Source organism: Vipera ursinii (genome assembly GCF_947247035.1).
Source record: "Vipera ursinii genome assembly, chromosome: 2".
NCBI lineage: Eukaryota > Metazoa > Chordata > Lepidosauria > Squamata > Viperidae > Vipera > Vipera ursinii.
The window spans coordinates 11,399,260-11,416,811 of record NC_139513.1 but is presented as its reverse complement, the minus strand read 5'-3'; the positions used below and the strand labels follow the sequence as shown (position 1 = coordinate 11,416,811).

Below are 17,552 nucleotides of genomic sequence, written 5' to 3'. Positions count from 1 at the left end.
CCCGTGCGCCCCAGGATCGAGCTCAGCCACCACTCCCCTCCCTGGGTTTGGCTACTAACACCCTGGGACTCCACCGCAGGGTCTGTTGGTTGCACGTCCCGCACTTTGGGCCTCACAACAGGTTGGACGTCCTCCTTGTCCCTCTCCACAGGGGTTGTCACCTCCGCCCCAGCCACACCAGCCTCCTCCGAAGCAGTCTCCAACGCGGCCCCTTGCACACCCTCTGCCATGGCGCACAAACGGAACACAGCTGAAAGGCAGTAGGGCCGCAATGCTGGTGCAACGCTGGCTTTCTATCAAAGCTCGTCCTGCAACAAGCAGGGTAGATGCCGAACACAGGAACGAGAGACTTCTGCTGCAGTCTAGAAGCACTTTATTCTCCAGAGCAATAGCCGCAACGAGATTCAAAGCCAGCGTTGGCTGCTATCTGCATCCAACGCTGCTATATACACATCCAAAAACCCCACCCAAACTCCACCCAAACAAGCCTCCGCCCTCCCATTCCCTATAACTTCTCCACCCCTCCCCTACAAGGCCTTTCGCCCGTCGCTCAGGCAGGTAAGACCCCCCCAACGTGTCGCCACCACCGTGTCCTTCTCCCTCACCCACTCCCTGCTGCACCCACCCCCGAAGGCCCCTGTCACCCAGCCACCCGGACATCATAGGGGTGAGGGACCCATCCCCCATCAGCGTCGCCACACAGTCCCGCGCAGGCATGGCGTCAGAATCCCCCCAAGCCGCAGAGTCGTTGAGTCGGCTCAGGCCTCCCCCGGGCAGGCTGCAGGCCGGGGTCCATCGCTCACACGTGTCGCCGGCCGAGCACAGCAGCCGCGGCGCAGTCCGAGGGAGCAGAAGCCGCAGCGCAGGTCCCGGAGTCATCCGAGCTGGAGAACCGCGCGCAGACGCGCCGCCGAGCGAGGCCAGCAGCCCCGGCGCGTCTGGAGGCACCGGAAGAGGCGACGCGGGCCCCGGAGCCGTCCGAGCCGGGGAGCCGCGTGTCGACGTGCCGCCGGGCGTAGGAAGCAGCCGCGGCGCGTCTGGAGGCACCGGAAGAGGCGACGCGGGCCCCGGAGCCGTCCGAGCCGGGGAGCCGCGTGTCGACGTGCCGCCGGGCGCAGGAAGCAGCCGCGGCGCGTCTGGAGGCGGCGAGAAGAGCGTCGCGGGCCTCCGGACTCTCCGGGCCATGCTGCTTCCAGGTGGGGTCGGCGGGAGGGAAGCCGGGTGCGCCGGAGAGGTGGAGGGGCCCCCCCTCGTGTGTCGGGCTGCCGAGGCCCGACAATTACTATCTGAGACATTAATGGGGCGTGAAATAGGGAAATTTATGTATTTGTCTAAATACACACACACACACACATACACACACACACACATGTACGTATACATACATGTGTGTGTGTGTATATATATACACATACAAACACACACATATTAATAGATAAAATGTGGGTCTTCTCTGTTAATTTTTTTGATGACATTTCATTTATTTAACTTCTATAATATATTTAGTATTTTTGTCTTCACTCGGTTATCACTCTCAATCATAAATTTCTTTCTTTTGCATTTTATTGTTTTATGATAGTAAAATATAAAATAATTTTATTTTAAAATAAATTATTTTTTAAAAAAAAATAATAAATTCATTGACGGATCCTGCTCCAGAAACGTATCTCGGAATCAACAGTGGGCAGTTCAGGATAAACATTGCCTCATTTGTTTAGCTATTTAATTCAATATGAATGCTTAGATTTATTGTTCAGTCGAATGCCAACAGTGTAATGCTCGCGTGAGAGTGCATTGGAGGATTATGCGTTCTTTTTGGGAAGCCCAAACCAAGTGGGAAACAGTACAGAAATGGGACTGCTAGAATGACTGTGCAAGAATTTCTTCACCTAAGAGCAGGTTTGACGTGCATGGACTTCAACTCCCAGAATTCCACAGCCAGCATGTTAAACTTGCCGAGGATGAGAAATGCTGCATTGGAGAATTGAAAGCAGTGTTTTAGCGTGGCAAGATTCGTCTTCCTTTCAGAATCAGGGTCAGAATACAGCTGAAAGGGACCTTGGAGGTCTTCTAGTCCAACCCCTTGCTCAAACAGGAGACCCTATACCATTTCAGACAAATGGCTGTCCAGTTTTTTCTTAAAATCCTCCAGTGATGAAGCACCTACCACTTTTTTTTAAAAAAAAGCACCATAATATTTATTTTCATTATTATAATTCCTTAGTGCTTGATGAACAAGGTGTTGTCTGGGTTAATTTGTCATGTTTCATAATACCAATTAAGTTGGTAAGGCCACACTTGGAATACTGCATCCAGTTTTGGTCACCGTGATGTAAAAAAGATGTCGAGACTCTAGTACAAAGAAGAGCAACATTAGGGGACTGGAGGCTAAAACATATACGGAACGGTTGCTGGAATTGGGTATGTCTTGTTTAACGAAGAAAAGGGCGAGGGGGGACATGATAGCAGTGTTCCAGTATCTCAGGGGTTGCCCCAAAGAAGAGGGAGCCAAGCTGTTTTCCAAAGCGCCCAAAGGCAGGACAAGAAGCAACGGATGGAAACTAACCAAGGAGAGAAGCAACCTGGAACTAAGGAGAAACTTCATGACAGAACAATTAACCAGTGGAACAACCTGCCTCCAGAAGCGGCAAATGCTCCAACAGTGGAAGGTTTTAAGAAGAGACCGGACAACCATTTGTCTGAAATGGTATAGGGCACAGGTCTGCAATCTGCGGCTCCGGAGCCGCATGCGGCTCTTTCAGCTGTCTCCTGCGGCTCCCAGTCCTTTGCCATGTGCAGTCCCAAAAAGAAAAGTGGGACTAAAAAAGTTCAACCAATCAATTCAAATATGCAGGGTAGATACATATCTCGCCTTGGCTCCACTCTTCAGTCAAACCCTGTTCTGCGCATGTGCGCATGTACGCGCATGTGCACACATTTTTTGCAGCTCCCAGTTTTTCCTTTTGTGAGGGAACCAGTTCCGAGTGGCTCTTTCACTGTTTCAGGTTGCTGACCCCTGGTATAGGGTTTCTTGCCTGAGCAGGGGGTTGGACTAGATGACCTCCAAGGTCCCTTCCAACAACATCATCATCATCATTATTATTATTACTGTTGTTGTTGTTGTTATTTTCTTTCACCTACCACTTCGGAAGGCAAGGCATTCCACTACTTAATTGTCCTCACTGTTAGGAAGTTTCTCCTTAATTCCAGGTTGCTTCTCTCCTTGATTAGTTTCTTCTCTTGCCTTCTGGTGCTTTGGAAAATAAGTTGACTCCCACTCCTCTCCTTTGTGGCAGCCCCTCAAATACTGAAACATTCCTATCATGTCCCACCCTAGCCCTTTTTTTCTCTAGACTGGCCCTACCCAATTCCTGCAGCCCTTCTTCGTATGTTTTAGTCTCCAGGCCTCTGATCATCTTTCTTAGGTGCTCTCCTCCGCGTTTTTCCCAACGTGGGTCTCGCGTGAAGCAGAATGTGGCTTTGGAAGGGATCTGTCGCTGCTGCTTTCCGTTGGTGAATTCCCTAAGAACCGTCTCCTTGGCAGCTATGTCACCCAGACTGCTGGATCCCTTCTCAAAATTTATCTCTTCTCTTTTAGGTAAAGGTAAAGGTTCCCCCGCACATGCGTGCTAGTTTATCTCTTCTCTTTTAGGTAAAGGTAAAGGTTCCCCCGCACATGCGTGCTAGTCGTTTCCGACTCTAGGGGCCGGTGCTCATCTCCGCTTCAAAGCCGAAGAGCCAGCGCTTTGTCCGAGGACATCTCTGTGGTCATGTGGCCGGCATGACTAGACGCCAAAGGCGCACGGAACGCTGTTAACCTTCCCACCGTAGTGGGTCCCTGTTTTTCTACTTGCATTTTTTTTATGTGCTTTCGAACTGCTAGGTTGGCAGAAGCTGGGACGAGTAACAGGCGCTCACTCTGTTACGCGGCACTCGGGATTCGACCCGCCAAACTGCCGACCTTCTGATCGACAAGCTCAGCGTCCTAAGCCACTGAGCCACCCCGTTCCTTCTCTTTTACAGGGTGCTAAAAGAAGACGGCCACTGCTCCGCCGTAAGCCCCCCGATACTCAGCCGAGGAGTTTGTTAAAAGCGGAAAGCAGTGCCAACACGCCCTCTCCCGGGGGTGGCGTCGTGGGTCTGGAGCACTCCTATTCTCTTCCCGCAAGCCCAGGTAACCAGTCGCGGCCTTTTGTTCAACTTGTGTAGGAGGAAAAAAAACGGGCGCAAGGAAAATGCATTGTGGGGTTCAGGAGGAGAGTGCGGCCTCAACGCAAATAGGTATTTTGGGGAGAGCTCACACTGTACAGGGTAGTCCTCGACTTACGACCACAATTGAGTCCAGAGTTTCTGTGGCTAAGTGTGACAGTTGCCAAGTAGGCTTTGCCCCATTTTACAAGGTTCCTCGCCACAGTTGTTAAGTGAATCCCTTCAGTTGTCATCAGGAACACCGTCGTTCAGTGAATCTGGCTTCCCCATGGACTTTGCTGGTCAGAAAGTGGCAAAAAAAAAGGTGGTCACATGACCCCGGGACGCCGCAACCGTCATAAGTATGAGTCAGTTGCCAGGATTTCTGAATTTTGACTACGTGACCGTAAAATGGGGCAAACTCATTTAACCAACATTTCCCTTAGCAACATAAATTTTGGGCTCAGTGGTGGTCGTAACGCGAGGACTACCTGTACTTCAGATTCAGAGGAAAGGTATGAAGTAGTCCTTGACTTATGACCGATCACTCAGAAATTACAATAGACCTCCCCAGGGATTCTTGCAACCCAGTTCCAAAGGTCCAACAGCTAGGGGACATCTTCAGCAGAGTTCAGGGGAATGTCAGCATTGGTGTTCTGTTTATAAGGGTTTCAGGTGTGGGTCCTGTCATGTGAGGGTCTTGTGATGGGGTCAGGTGTGGGCCCTGTCAAGTGAGGGTCTTGTGATGGGTCTTATGTTGGAGTCAAGTGTGGGTCCTGTCAAGTGAGGGTCTTGTGATGGGTCTTGTGTTGGGGTCAGGTGTGGGTCCTGTCAAGTGAGGGTCTTGTGATGGGGTCAGTTGTGGGTCCTGTCAAGTGAAGGTCTTGTGATGGGGTCAGGTGTGGGTCCTATCAAGTGAGGGTCTTGTGATGGGTCTTATGTTGGAGTCAAGTGTGGGTCCTGTCAAGTGAGGGTCTTGTGATGGGTCTTGTGTTGGGGTCAGGTATGGGTCCTGTCATGTGAGGGTCTTGTGATGGGGTCAGGTGTGGGCCCTGTCAAGTGAGGGTCTTGTGATGGGTCTTATGTTGGAGTCAAGTGTGGGTCCTGTCAAGTGAGGGTCTTGTGATGGGTCTTGTGTTGGGGTCAGGTGTGGGTCCTGTCAAGTGAGGGTCTTGTGATGGGGTCAGGTGTGGGTCCTGTCAAGTGAGGATCTTGTGATGGGGTCAAGGGTGGGTCCTGTCACGTTAGGGTCTTGTGATGGGTCTTATGTTGGGGTCAAGTGTGGGTCCTGTCAAGTGAGGGTCTTATGTTGGAGTCAGTTGTGGGTCCTGTCAAGTGAGGGTCTTGTGATGGGGTCAGGTGTGGGTCCTATCAAGTGAGGGTCTTGTGATGGGTCTTGTGTTGGGGTCAGGTATGGGTCCTGTCAAGTGAGGGTCTTGTGATGGGGTCAGGTGTGGGTCCTGTCAAGTGAGGATCTTGTGATGGGTCTTATGTTGGGGTCAGGTGTAGGTCCTGTCAAGTGAGGGTCTTATGTTGGAGTCAGGTGTGGGTCCTGTCAAGTGAGGGTCTTGTGATGGGGTCAGGTGTGGGTCCTGTCAAGTGAGGGTCTTATGTTGGAGTCAAGTGTGGGTCCTGTCAAGTGAGGATCGTGATGGGGTCAGGTGTGGGTCCTGTCAAGTGAAGGTCTTGTGATGGGGTCAGGTGTGGGTCCTGTCAAGTGTGGGTCTTATGTTGGAGTCAAGTGTGGGTTCTGTCAAGTGAGGATCTTGTGATGGGGTCAGGTGTGGGTCCTGTCAAGTGAAGGTCTTGTGATGGGGTCAGGTGTTGGTCCTGTCAAGTGAGGATCTTGTGATGGGGTCAGGTGTGGGTCCTGTCAAGTGAGGATCTTGTGATGGGTTCAGGTGTGGGTCCTGTCAAGTGAAGGTCTTGTGATGGGGTCAGGTGTGGGTCCTGTCAAGTGAGGGTCTTGTGATGGGGTCAGGTGTGGGTCCTGTCAAGTGAAGGTCTTGTGATGGGGTCAGGTGTGGGTCCTGTCAAGTGAGAGTCTTGTGATGGGTCTTATGTTGGAGTTAAGTGTGGGTCCTGTCAAGTGAGGGTCTTGTGATGGGTCTTATGTTGGAGCCAAGTGTGGGTCTTGTGTTGGGGTCAGGGGTGAGTCCTGTCAACTGTGGGTCTTGTGATGTTGTTATGGTAAAGTTGATTGTCTCCTTGTGACCCCTTCAGCCTTGGACTCTCAGCTTGCATCCATCCGGGATCAAGAGCTGGCAAAATCCGCAGCTGGAAAAAGCTCTCCGGTGCTCCAGACCAGGCCTTGGAGAGAGTGCCGGGACAGAACCAGGCCAAACGGCCAGGAGGAGCCACTGGTCAACTCCGAGTATGACCGCCAGCGTTTCCGTGACTTCTGCTACCAGGAGAACGAAGGGCCCCGTAAAGTTTGCAGGCAGCTCTGGCATCTCTGCCACCAGTGGCTGAAGCCTGGGAGATACACTAAATTGCAGATCCTGGAGCTGGTGATCCTGGAGCAGTTCCTGGCCATCCTGCCCCAGGAGATGCAAGAGAGCGTCAAGGGCCAGGGGCCCTCGACCTGTAACCAGGCTATATCTCTGGCAGAGGAATTCCTAGAGAATCAGGTGAGGGATCGCCGTGGGGCACTGACGTGCGAGGGCTGGGTGCCTCCATTAGTGCCCAGTGCCAGGTCTTCAGAGAAAGTCTATGGAGATTCTCAGCCCTCCAGGTCAGGGTTGTCCCCAAAGGTACCATATTTTCCGGTGTATAAGACGACTGGGCGTATAAGACGACCCCCTACATTTCCTGTTAAATTATAGGGTTTGGGCTATACTCGCCGTATAAGACTACCCCTCTTCCAACGCACACCAAATAAAAATTAAAAAACATCAGATTTGATTTTAATATGGTAATTTTAATTCAAATGTTTATGACATGTAGGTACTTAGTAGGAAAACTGTCACTTATAAACATAAGGCTGTTTGTCATCAAACATGTAAACATAAAACAGTGCAAGTGGATTAAACTTTTCCTAATTTACTCTAAAGCTTTCCCTGCACAGACCAAATGGGAAATCCGCTCCAGGTTTTCCAGCCAGCCCGCCCAGTTCCTGAGTCAAATGTGTCCTTAGAGCTAAGCAGCTGCTCTGGCTGCTGCATTCCCCACCTGCCTTTCAAGTTGGGATAGACTGCAGCTGCTCTTCAACTTTAGAAGGAAAGACGCCCAGACCCCAGCCTGTAAAAAATCACAGACTGCAGCTTCTTTTCCAGTTGGTCCCGCTTTCCCTGTGCAGACCAAATGGGAGATCCGCTCCAGGTTTTCCAGCCAGCCCTGTCCCTACATTTTCAGCACCCGGCGTATAAGACGACCCCTGGCTTTTAAGAAGATTTTCATGGGTTAAAAAGTCGTATGCCAGAAAATACGGTAACTGGACTTTTTTTTTTCTTTGAAGACTTTTCACTTCTCATCTAAGAAGCTTCTTCAGCTCTGACTGGATAGTCCCTTCACGGGTGGGGGAACTGGTGCGGGAGTATGGACGGATTTCCCAAAAAACATTGCAGACTACAGAAACCACCTGCGCTTCAGTTTGAGATACAGACAGCGCAGACTCGTCCCCAACAGCCTGTGTTCTGTACCAGCCTGCTACCGGCCCTGCAGAAAAGGCAGGGACAACCCCTTTTACAAGAAGGCAAGAGGCTGGAATTACACCTGCCAAATTTATAGCTACAAAAACAAACAAGACACGAACCAAGAAACAGGAGCTTTAAGAAACAGGAACTATCCAAGCGGTTGCCTTCAGCAAACCAGCCCTCCCCACACATTCCCCTTATATAGAGTTCAGGGCGTGGCTTCTCTCTGCCTCCTTCCGAGGAGCCCCATTGCCTTTCTCTGTTTACTCCTAATTGACTGCCTCCTGCGTCGGGCGTCCTTGAACAGGGCCAGCTGTGGGTCATCTTCATCCACGCTGTCAGGCTCACACAGCTGGGTCTCCGTGGTGACCAAGTGGGAGGGGCCTGGCTGAGGGCTCTCATCAGCAAGATCTTCAACCCCCTCAGCAAGCTCTTCAACACCCCCCTCCTCCTCCTCTGAGTCGTCCGACCCAACTGCCGAACCCACAGGCTGACCCTGAATCACAACAGCCTGTGCCTGACTTCCAGCAGCGAAGGGACACAGGGGCAGGAAACCTCCTGCAGCCAAGAAGGCTTCACACCCATTTGCCCTACTCAAGTGACCCTAAGGACACAGATAAGCCTCCAGGTAGCCTCAAGGAGTCTAGAAAAAAAAAGAATGCAAATGGCCGGCTGTCTGCAAGGAGTATAAATCCTTCCATCGCCCCACCATCCAGTCAGAGCTGAAGAAGCTTCTTGGATGAGAAGCGAAACATCTTCAAAGGGAAAAAGAAGAAAGTCCAGTTGCCTGTTGAAAAAAAAGCACCTTTGGGACATAGTAAGACAGGGGTAGGCCACCTTGGCTCTTATATGACTCGTGGACTTCAACTCCCAGAATTCCTCAGCCAGCCACGCTGAGGGGAAAGGGAGAGGTTTCCAAGCTGAGCCGTACTGGCTCAGGAATTCTGGGAGTTGAAGTCCACGAGTCATCAAAGAGCCAAGGTTGCCTACCCCTGGCCTAGGCCGCTTTATGACTCGTGGACTTCAACTCCCAGAATTCCTGAGCCAGCCATGCTGAGGGGAAAGGGAGAGGTTTCCAAGCTGAGCCGTACTGGCTCAGGAATTCTGGGAGTTGAAGTCCACGAGTCATCAAAGAGCCAAGGTTTTCTACCCCTGGCCTAGGCCGCTTTATGACTCGTGGACTTCAACTCCCAGAATTCCTGAGCCAGCCATGCTGAGGGGAGAGGGAGGAGTTTCCCAGCTGAGCCGTGCTGGCTCAGGAATTATGGGAGTTGGAAGTCCACGAGTCATCAAAGAGCCAAGCTTGCCTACCCCTGGCCTAGGCCGCTTTATGACTTGTGGACTTCAACTCCCAGAATTCCTGAGCCAGCCATGCTGAGGGGAAAGGGAGAGGTTTCCAACCTGAGCCGTGCTGGCTCAGGAATTCTGGGAGTTGAAGTCCACGACTCATCAAAGAGCCAAGGTTGCCTACCCCTGGCCTAGGCCGCTTTATGACTCGTGGACTTCAACTCCCAGAATTCCTGAGCCAGCCATGCTGAGGGGAAAGGGAGGGGTTTCCAAGCTGAGCCGTGCTTGCTCAGGAATTCTGGGAGTTGAAGTCCACGACTCATCAAAGAGCCAAGGTTGCCTACCCCTGGCCTAGGCCACTTTATGACTCGTGGACTTCAACTCCCAGAATTCCTGAGCCAGCCATGCTGAGGGGAAGGGGAGGGGTTTCCCAGCTGAGCCGTGCTGGCTCAGGAATTCTGGGAGTTGGAAGTCCACGAGTCATCAAAGAGCCAAGCTTGCCTACCCCTGGCCTAGACCGCTTTATGACTTGTGGACTTCAACTCCCAGAATTCCTGAGCCAGCCATGCTGAGGGGAGAGGGAGGAGTTTCCCAGCTGAGCCGTGCTGGCTCAGGAATTATGGGAGTTGGAAGTCCACGAGTCATCAAAGAGCCAAGCTTGCCTACCCCTGGCCTAGGCCGCTTTATGACTTGTGGACTTCAACTCCCAGAATTCCTGAGCCAGCCATGCTGAGGGGAAAGGGAGGAGTTTCCCAGCTGAGCCGTGCTGGCTCAGGAATTATGGGAGTTGGAAGTCCATGAGTTATCAAAGAGCCAAGCTTGCCTACCCCTGGCCTAGGCCGCTTTATGACTCGTGGACTTCAATTCCCAGAATTCCTGAGCTAGTCATGCTGAGGGGAAAGGGAGGGGTTTCCAAGCTGAGCCGTACTGGCTTAGGAATTCTGGGAGTTGAAGTCCACGAGTCATCAAAGAGCCAAGCTTGCCTACCCCTGGCCTAGACCGCTTTATGACTTGTGGACTTCAACTCCCAGAATTCCTGAGCCAGCCATGCTGAGGGGAGAGGGAGGAGTTTCCCAGCTGAGCCGTGCTGGCTCAGGAATTATGGGAGTTGGAAGTCCACGAGTCATCAAAGAGCCAAGCTTGCCTACCCCTGGCCTAGGCTGCTTTATGACTTGTGGACTTCAACTCCCAGAATTCCTGAGCCAGCCATGCTGAGGGGAGAGGGAGGAGTTTCCCAGCTGAGCCGTGCTGGCTCAGGAATTATGGGAGTTGGAAGTCCACGAGTCATCAAAGAGCCAAGCTTGCCTACCCCTGGCCTAGGCCGCTTTATGACTCGTGGACTTCAACTCCCAGAATTCCTGAGCCAGCCATGCTGAGGGGAAAGGGAGGGGTTTCCCAGCTGAGCCGTGCTGGCTCAAAAATTCTGGGAGTTGAAGTCCACGAGTCATAAAAGAGCCAAGCTTGCCTACCCCTGGCCTAGGCCGCTTTATGACTTGTGGACTTCAACTCCCAGAATTCCTGAGCCAGCCATGCTGAGGGGAAAGGGAGAGGTTTCCAAGCTGAGCCGTGCTTGCTCAGGAATTCTGGGAGTTGAAGTCCACGAGTCATATAAGAGCCAAGGTGGCCTACCCCTGGCCTAGGCCGCTTTATGACTCGTGGACTTCAACTCCCAGAATTCCTGAGCCAGCCATGCTGAGGGGAAGGGGAGGGGTTTCCCAGCTGAGCCGTGCTGGCTCAGGAATTCTGGGAGTTGAAGTCCACGAGTCATCAAAGAGCCAAGGTGGCCTACCCCTGGCCTAGGCCGCTTTATGACTCGTGGACTTCAACTCCCAGAATTCCTGAGCCAGCCATGCTGAGGGGAAAGGGAGAGGTTTCCAAGCTGAGCCGTGCTTGCTCAGGAATTCTGGGAGTTGAAGTCCACGAGTCATATAAGAGCCAAGGTGGCCTACCCCTGGCCTAGGCCGCTTTATGACTCGTGGACTTCAACTCCCAGAATTCCTGAGCCAGCCATGCTGAGGGGAAGGGGAGGGGTTTCCCAGCTGAGCCGTGCTGGCTCAGGAATTCTGGGAGTTGAAGTCCACGAGTCATCAAAGAGCCAAGGTGGCCTACCCCTGGCCTAGGCCGCTTTATGACTCGTGGACTTCAACTCCCAGAATTCCTGAGCCAGCCATGCTGAGGGGAAGGGGAGGGGTTTCCCAGCTGAGCCGTGCTGGCTCAGGAATTCTGGGAGTTGAAGTCCACGAGTCATAAAAGAGCCAGGGTGACCTACCCCTGTGACTCAAGAGAAGGAAGTGTTTTTCTGCTGAAGAGGGCAAGGCTGAAACTCCTGAAGAGGCCCTCATAAGAATGATAGGGGCTGTCCAGTCCAAATTCTCAGCTTCTGTGCACGGCATCTCTGGAAATCCGCCAAGCAGAATGTAAAGCTACAGTCTCGCGCCAGCGTGCCAGTTGTCCTCGACTTACAACAGTAGGTTCGTTTAGGGACCGAAGCTACGACAGTGCTGAAAAAAAAGGGACTTAGGCCTGGTTTTCCCACGCTTACAACCTTGGGGCATCCCCCGTAGTCACCTGATCGAAATTCAGATTTGGCCCTTTGCCAAATCATGTGACCCTGGGAAGCCGCAACCGTCGTAAACACCTGGCAGTTGCCACGCGCCCAAATGTCGATCATGTGACCCAGGGGACTACTGCGACAGTCGTAAGCGGGAGGACCGGTTGTAAGTCACTTTTTTTTTTTTTTAGTGCTGTCGTAAACTTTGAACAGCCGCAAAACGAATGGCTAGTAGGCGGAGGACCGCCTGCAACTAACCAGAACAATTCTCCACAGGCAAGCCGGGAAAATACAGGCTGTCCTCAACTTACGACCGCAATTGAGCCCAACGCTGATGCTGCGAAGTGAAACATTTCTTAAGGGGGTTCTGCCCCGTTTCTACGACCTTTCTGGCCAGAGTTGTTAAGCGAAACCGCTGCAGTTGTTAAAAGTTAGCAATCCGCTTCTTAAGCGAATCTGCTTTCCCCGTTGACTTCGCCGGCCAGGAGGTCGCAAAAGGCGATCACGTCATTCCCCCCCCCGATGCTGCGATTGTCAATTGTGGTTGTACGTTGGGGACCCACCTGTATTTTGGACTTGAGCGAGCCTCTTTTGCCCACATCATGGTTTCTTGCAGATTTCCGTCAAATGTCATCGGCCTGCCGCTACCGTTCGATTCACCCTCGTTTTCTCAACTTCTTCCCTTCACCTCCGTTCCAGGTGGATCGGCCGCTTGAAGGACAGGCTTCTAGTTTCCCTGCCTCAAAGGAAGCTCAGTCAGAAAGCCAGGAGACGGCCAAGCTCAAGACAATCGCTCGGAGACACAGGAGGTCCGCTATTTTGGGTAAGGACTCGTGATGACCCAGGGCACGGCACAGAGGCAATGCAGTCAGCTGGCAATTCAAACAGTTCTTTTATTGCTCCAAAGATGATTAGGGGACTGGAGGCTAAAACATATATAAGGAACGGCTGCTGGAATTGGGTATGTGTAGTTTAACGAAGAGAAGGACGAGGGGGGACAGGATAGCAGCGTTCCAATATCTCAGGGGCTGCCCCAAAGAAGAGGGAGTCAAGCTATTCTCCAAAGCGCCTGAAGGCAGGACAAGAAGCAACGGATGGAAACTAACCAAGGAGAGAAGCAACCTGGAACTAAGGAGAAACTTCCTGACAGTTAGAACAATTAACCAGTGGAACTACCTGCCTCCAGAAGTGGTGAATGCTCCAACGCTGGAAGTTTTTAAGAAGAGACCGGACAGCCATTTGTCCAAAATGATATAGGGCTTCCTGCCTGAGCAGGGGGTTGGACTAGATGACCTCCAAGGTCCCTTCCAACTTTATATTAAAAAAAATTCCCCAAATGCTCCCACGTTTGCTGGCAAGCCTCCAACAAAAGAACACACACACACACACACACACACACACAAACACACTCTCCCCTCTTCAGCCGACTCTGGCTGAAAGTAGGTTCAAATACAAGTCTGACTAGGATAAGAAAGTACTCAAGGCCAGAGAGACAGCAAGGAAGAAAATATAAAATTAACCAGTCTGTTTGAATCCAAGCTTGCCTGAGCAGTTTTCAAAAGAGAGAAGCCGAAATACAGTCCGAGGTCTTTAAACATTCAAGCAACGGGGTCAGTCAGTTCGATAGTCAGAGATTCCAGGTTTCCAAGCAGAAGTCACAGAACAAGAGATCAGTAACAACACACAACACTCCAAGGAATCGGCGTTGGTTCCTGACAAAATGCCCCACTCCACAGCGTCTCCGTAAGTCTCAGTCTCCAGGTGTGCCTTGTGGAGAGGGGCGGGGCGCTCTCCTCCCGAGTAGTTGAGCCTGCCTGCGTTGTTCCCTCCTCCTCTCCACTCTCTGTGATCTAGGATCAGGAGGGGGTGGCCCTTGCTCATCGCCTGAACTCTGCCTCTCGTGTTCCTCCTGTCCCAATCCTGAAGGGCCCTGGCCTGCCTCGGCCTGCTTTTCCCCACATTCCTCTGAAGCCACAGAAAACCTTTCCCTCAACCTCCATAGGGTCCCAGCTCATTTTCCACCACAGATTCTGTTGTGATTCAGTGTCAGCCTGTGTTCCCAGCAGCTGAGTCTGAGGAATCTGAGGAAGAGCAGGAGGAGGGGTTCAGTAAACCTTCCCTGTCGGAGGGAGGCTCTGATTCACTGCAGGACTCTCAGTCTGGACCCTCCAGGCTCAGCTGTGTGAGGAGGAGGTGTCGGACTCAGAGGAGTCACAGCTGAATCTGTTCAGAGATGATAGAAGCAGAAGGCAATCCAGCAGAGCAGAGCAGAGAAAATCAATGAGGCAGCTCAGTGAAAAGAGGAGAAGGCAGTGAGAAGCCACACCTTGGGACAGATAATAAAAGGGGAAGGTGTGGGCAGTGCTGGTTGCCAAAGGCAACTGTTCGGAGACATTCAAAGAGAATCCTGGTCTGTTCTTGCTAATCTGTTTGACTCTTGTTTGTTGTTTGACTCTTGTTTGATGTTTTGAATCATTTATAGAAGAAAATATTCTGCTGCTTTTTTGTTTGAAAGACTTTGTTACTTTTGAACTGTAAATAAATTTGGGTTGGGTTTTTTCCAGCCTATTGATTTGTCAAAAGGAAAAAGGGATTGTCTCTGACACAAAAAACAGGGCCGGTCGTAGGCTGGAACAGAGCAGATTTAGGCTCTGAAGGAGGCATGACAGGACTCCTCACGCCTCTGGTGACTCTAGTGGCATCTTCAGAGAGCAGTTCAGAATATTCAAGATGACGGCCACGGCCGTGCGGTCAAAGACCCCGTCCCTTTTTTTCCACGCTTTGTGGATTCCTCAGGACCACCATGTTGAATTTTTGTGACCTTCGCTGCAGATGTCGCTGGCTGACCAGACGTGTGCCGTCTCGAGAAGCCATTTTCCCCTCATCTTCCCTTCCCTTTTTTTCCAAACCTCCCCTTTGGAGACCTGCTTCCGCAATCCCCTAGTCCTGTGTGAGGTGCTGAGTACCCCAGCCACGCTGCCTCTTCTACTAAAGTCCTTTTTTGTTTCTTCCTTGCACACGCTAAGCAAGCAAAAATCGCATCACGGGTAGAGCCCTTGATTTGCGGCAGTTCGTTTAGCGACCGTTCAAGGTTACAATGGCTGGGGGGAAAAGTGACCTATGACCCTTTTTCATGCTGTGAAGGAGCCAAGGTTTCCCACCCCCCCTGATCTAGGCCACTGCAGGGAGAAGGACGTGCCCCGCGAATGTTTTTCCCTCCTTTCGCAGCGGTTTCTATTTGTCTTCCAGAAGACAAGATGGTGGAAGAATCCGTTGAAAAGAAAGACGTAGCCGAGAACACCGTGTCCTCGGAGGCGGCGAGGATGGAAAGTGGGTTCCAATTGGGAATGTTGTGGTCAGGGAGGAACGGGGACAGAGAGAGATCCTGCTCCGAAACCAGGTTCCCACATTCAATGAAGCCGTGATTTGCTTTCTTTCCTGTGGCTTCTGGAACAATGTCTGAATCTGTACCACAAACACTGCCAGCTTGAAGCTCCATCCAGTTGGCCGCTACAGATAGGCCTCGACTCATGACCACAATTGAGCCCAAAATTTCTGTTGCTAAGTGAGACATTTGTTAAGTGGATTTTTTTTTGCCCCATTTTTACCACCTTCCTTGCCCCAGTTGCTAAGCCAATAAAACGGTTAAGTGAATCTGGGCTCCCCCTCTGACTTGGCTCGCCAGAAGGTCATGAAAGGTGTTCACATGACCTTGGGCAGGGGTAGGCAAAACCTTGGCTCTTTTATGACTCGTGGACTTCAACTCCCAGAATTCCTGAGCCAGCCACGCTGAGGGGAAAGGGAGAGGTTTCCAAGCTGAGCCATGCTCGCTCAAGAATTCTGGGAGTTGAAGTCCACGAGTCATCAAAGAGCCAAGGAGGGCTACCCCTGCCCTAAGTCGCTTTATCACTCGTGGACTTCAACTCCCAGAATTCCTGAGCCAGCCACGCTGAGGGGAAAGGGAGAGGTTTCTAAGCTGAGCCGTGCTGGCTCAGGAATTCTGGGAGTTGAAGTCCACGAGTCATAAAAGAGCCGAGGTTGCCTACCCCTGGCCTAGGCCGCTTTATGACTCGTGGACTTCAACTCCCAGAATTCCTGAGCCGGCCTTGCTGAGGGGAAAGGGAGAGGTGTCCAAGCTGAGCCATGCTGGCTCAGGAATTCTGGGAGTTGAAGTCCGCGAGTCATCAAAGAGCCAAGGTGGCCTACCCCTGACTTTGGGACACTGCGACCGTCGTAAGTAGCAGTCAAGCATCTGAATTTTGATCACGTGACGATGGGGATGCTGCGACGGTTGTATGTGTGAAAATTGGTCCCAAGTCACTCCTTTTCAGTGGCGGTGTATCTTTGAACGGGTCACCAAATGAACTGTTGTAAGTCGAGGACTACCTGTATTTTGGTGCTAGATAAGGGTTAATGGAATGCAAGAGGGACTTGGAGCACTTAGGCAAGAGAAGAAACAACGGGTGGAAACTAATCCAGGAGAGAAGCAACCTGGAACTAAGGAGAAGCTCCCTGACAGAACAATTAACCAGTGGAACAGCTTTGCCTTCAGAAGTTGTGGGTGCTTCATCACTGGAGGTTTTTAAGGAGAGACTGGACAGTCACTTGTCTGAAATGGGGTAGGGTCTCCTGCTTGAGCAGGGGGCTGGACTAGAAGACCTCCAAGGTCCCTTCCAGCTCCATTCGGATTGTAGTTCCTTAATTGTAGTTGCACTTGTGGGAAGATAGAGACTCTAGTCCAGGGGAAGGCAACCTTGGCTCTTTGATGACTGGTGGACTTCAACTCCCAGAATTCCTGAGCCAGCATGGCTCAACTTGGAAACCTCTCCCTTTCCCCTCAGCATGGCTGGCTCAGGAATTCTGGGAGTTGAAGTCCACGAGTCATAAAGCGGCCTTGGCCAGGGGTAGGCAACCTTGGCTCTTTGATGACTGGTGGACTTCAACTCCCAGAATTCCTGAGCCAGCATGGCTCAACTTGGAAACCTCTCCCTTTCCCCTCAGCGTGGCTGACTCAGGAATTCTGGGAGTTGAAGTCCACGAGTCATAAAGCGGCCTAGGCCAGGGGTAGGCAACCTTGGCTCTTTTATGACTCGTGGACTTCAACTCCCAGAATTCCTGAGCCAGCATGGCTCAACTTGGAAACCTCTCCCTTTCCCCTCAGCGTGGCTGGCTCGGGAATTCTGGGAGTTGAAGTCCACCAGTCATAAAAGAGGCAAGGTTTCCTACCCCTATCCTAGAAAAATGAAATCTAGTGTTGCAGCCTGCTGAGCTACCTATCATTTTTTTATGGTATGGTCATTAAATGAACTAGGAGCCAGGGGTAGGCCACCTTGGCTCTTTGATGACTGGTGGACTTCAACTCCCAGAATTCCTGAGCCAGCATGGCTCAGCTTGGAAACCTCTCCCTTTCCCCTCAGCGTGGCCGGCTCGGGAATTCTGGGAGTTGAAGTCCACCAGTCATGAAAGAGCCAAGGTGGCCTACCCGTGCTCTAGGCTGATTCTTCTTTTGATTCTCTTCCTCCACCACCCCCTCCCCTCCAGGCTCTGCCACTCCTTTTGCTACGCAGATGAGTTAATTCTACTTTATTGTCAAGTTACGTTGGCAGCGTCTTGCAGGTCTGAAAGTCCATTGTCTTCCTCCCCACCCCACCTTCTCCACAGCCCTAGCAACGAAGGAGTGTTTCTTCTGAGCCTCTTGTCCCCAATCACTAATCCAGCTCTGCGCTAGTCTCTCTCTTATCTGATCGTTCCATTGGCAGCATTTTTTTTGCCCAATAGCCCAAGTCCAGTCTGTGACTCAGAGGGGACCATAGGAGAGTAATTGTTCAGGCAAGATATGGATTAGAGCAGGGGTCTTCAAACGTCAACTTTAAGACTTGTGGACTTCAACT

General features: G+C 51.7%; 1 protein-coding gene across 5 annotated transcripts in view; it reads left to right on the top strand.

Annotated features, from left to right (window-relative positions):
• The window catches only part of LOC310636533 (uncharacterized protein), a 35,986-nt gene that overhangs the window by 16,461 nt on the left and 1,973 nt on the right, over positions 1 to 17,552 (top strand). Inside the window, exons 5-9 of one of the 5 annotated variants that reach the window (XM_083356475.1) lie at positions 4,024 to 4,174; positions 6,412 to 6,818; positions 12,361 to 12,484; positions 14,911 to 14,991; positions 17,203 to 17,277. In XM_083356475.1, the coding sequence (XP_083212601.1) occupies positions 4,024 to 4,174; positions 6,412 to 6,818; positions 12,361 to 12,484; positions 14,911 to 14,991; positions 17,203 to 17,237 (798 nt within the window). In that variant the 3' untranslated portion in view covers positions 17,238 to 17,277. Of the gene's footprint in view, positions 1 to 4,023; positions 4,175 to 6,411; positions 6,819 to 12,277; positions 12,485 to 14,910; positions 15,227 to 17,202; positions 17,278 to 17,552 lie in introns of those variants that run through there. The other 4 variants (XR_014491735.1, XM_083356474.1, XM_083356472.1 and 1 more) reach the window with 4 other exon arrangements.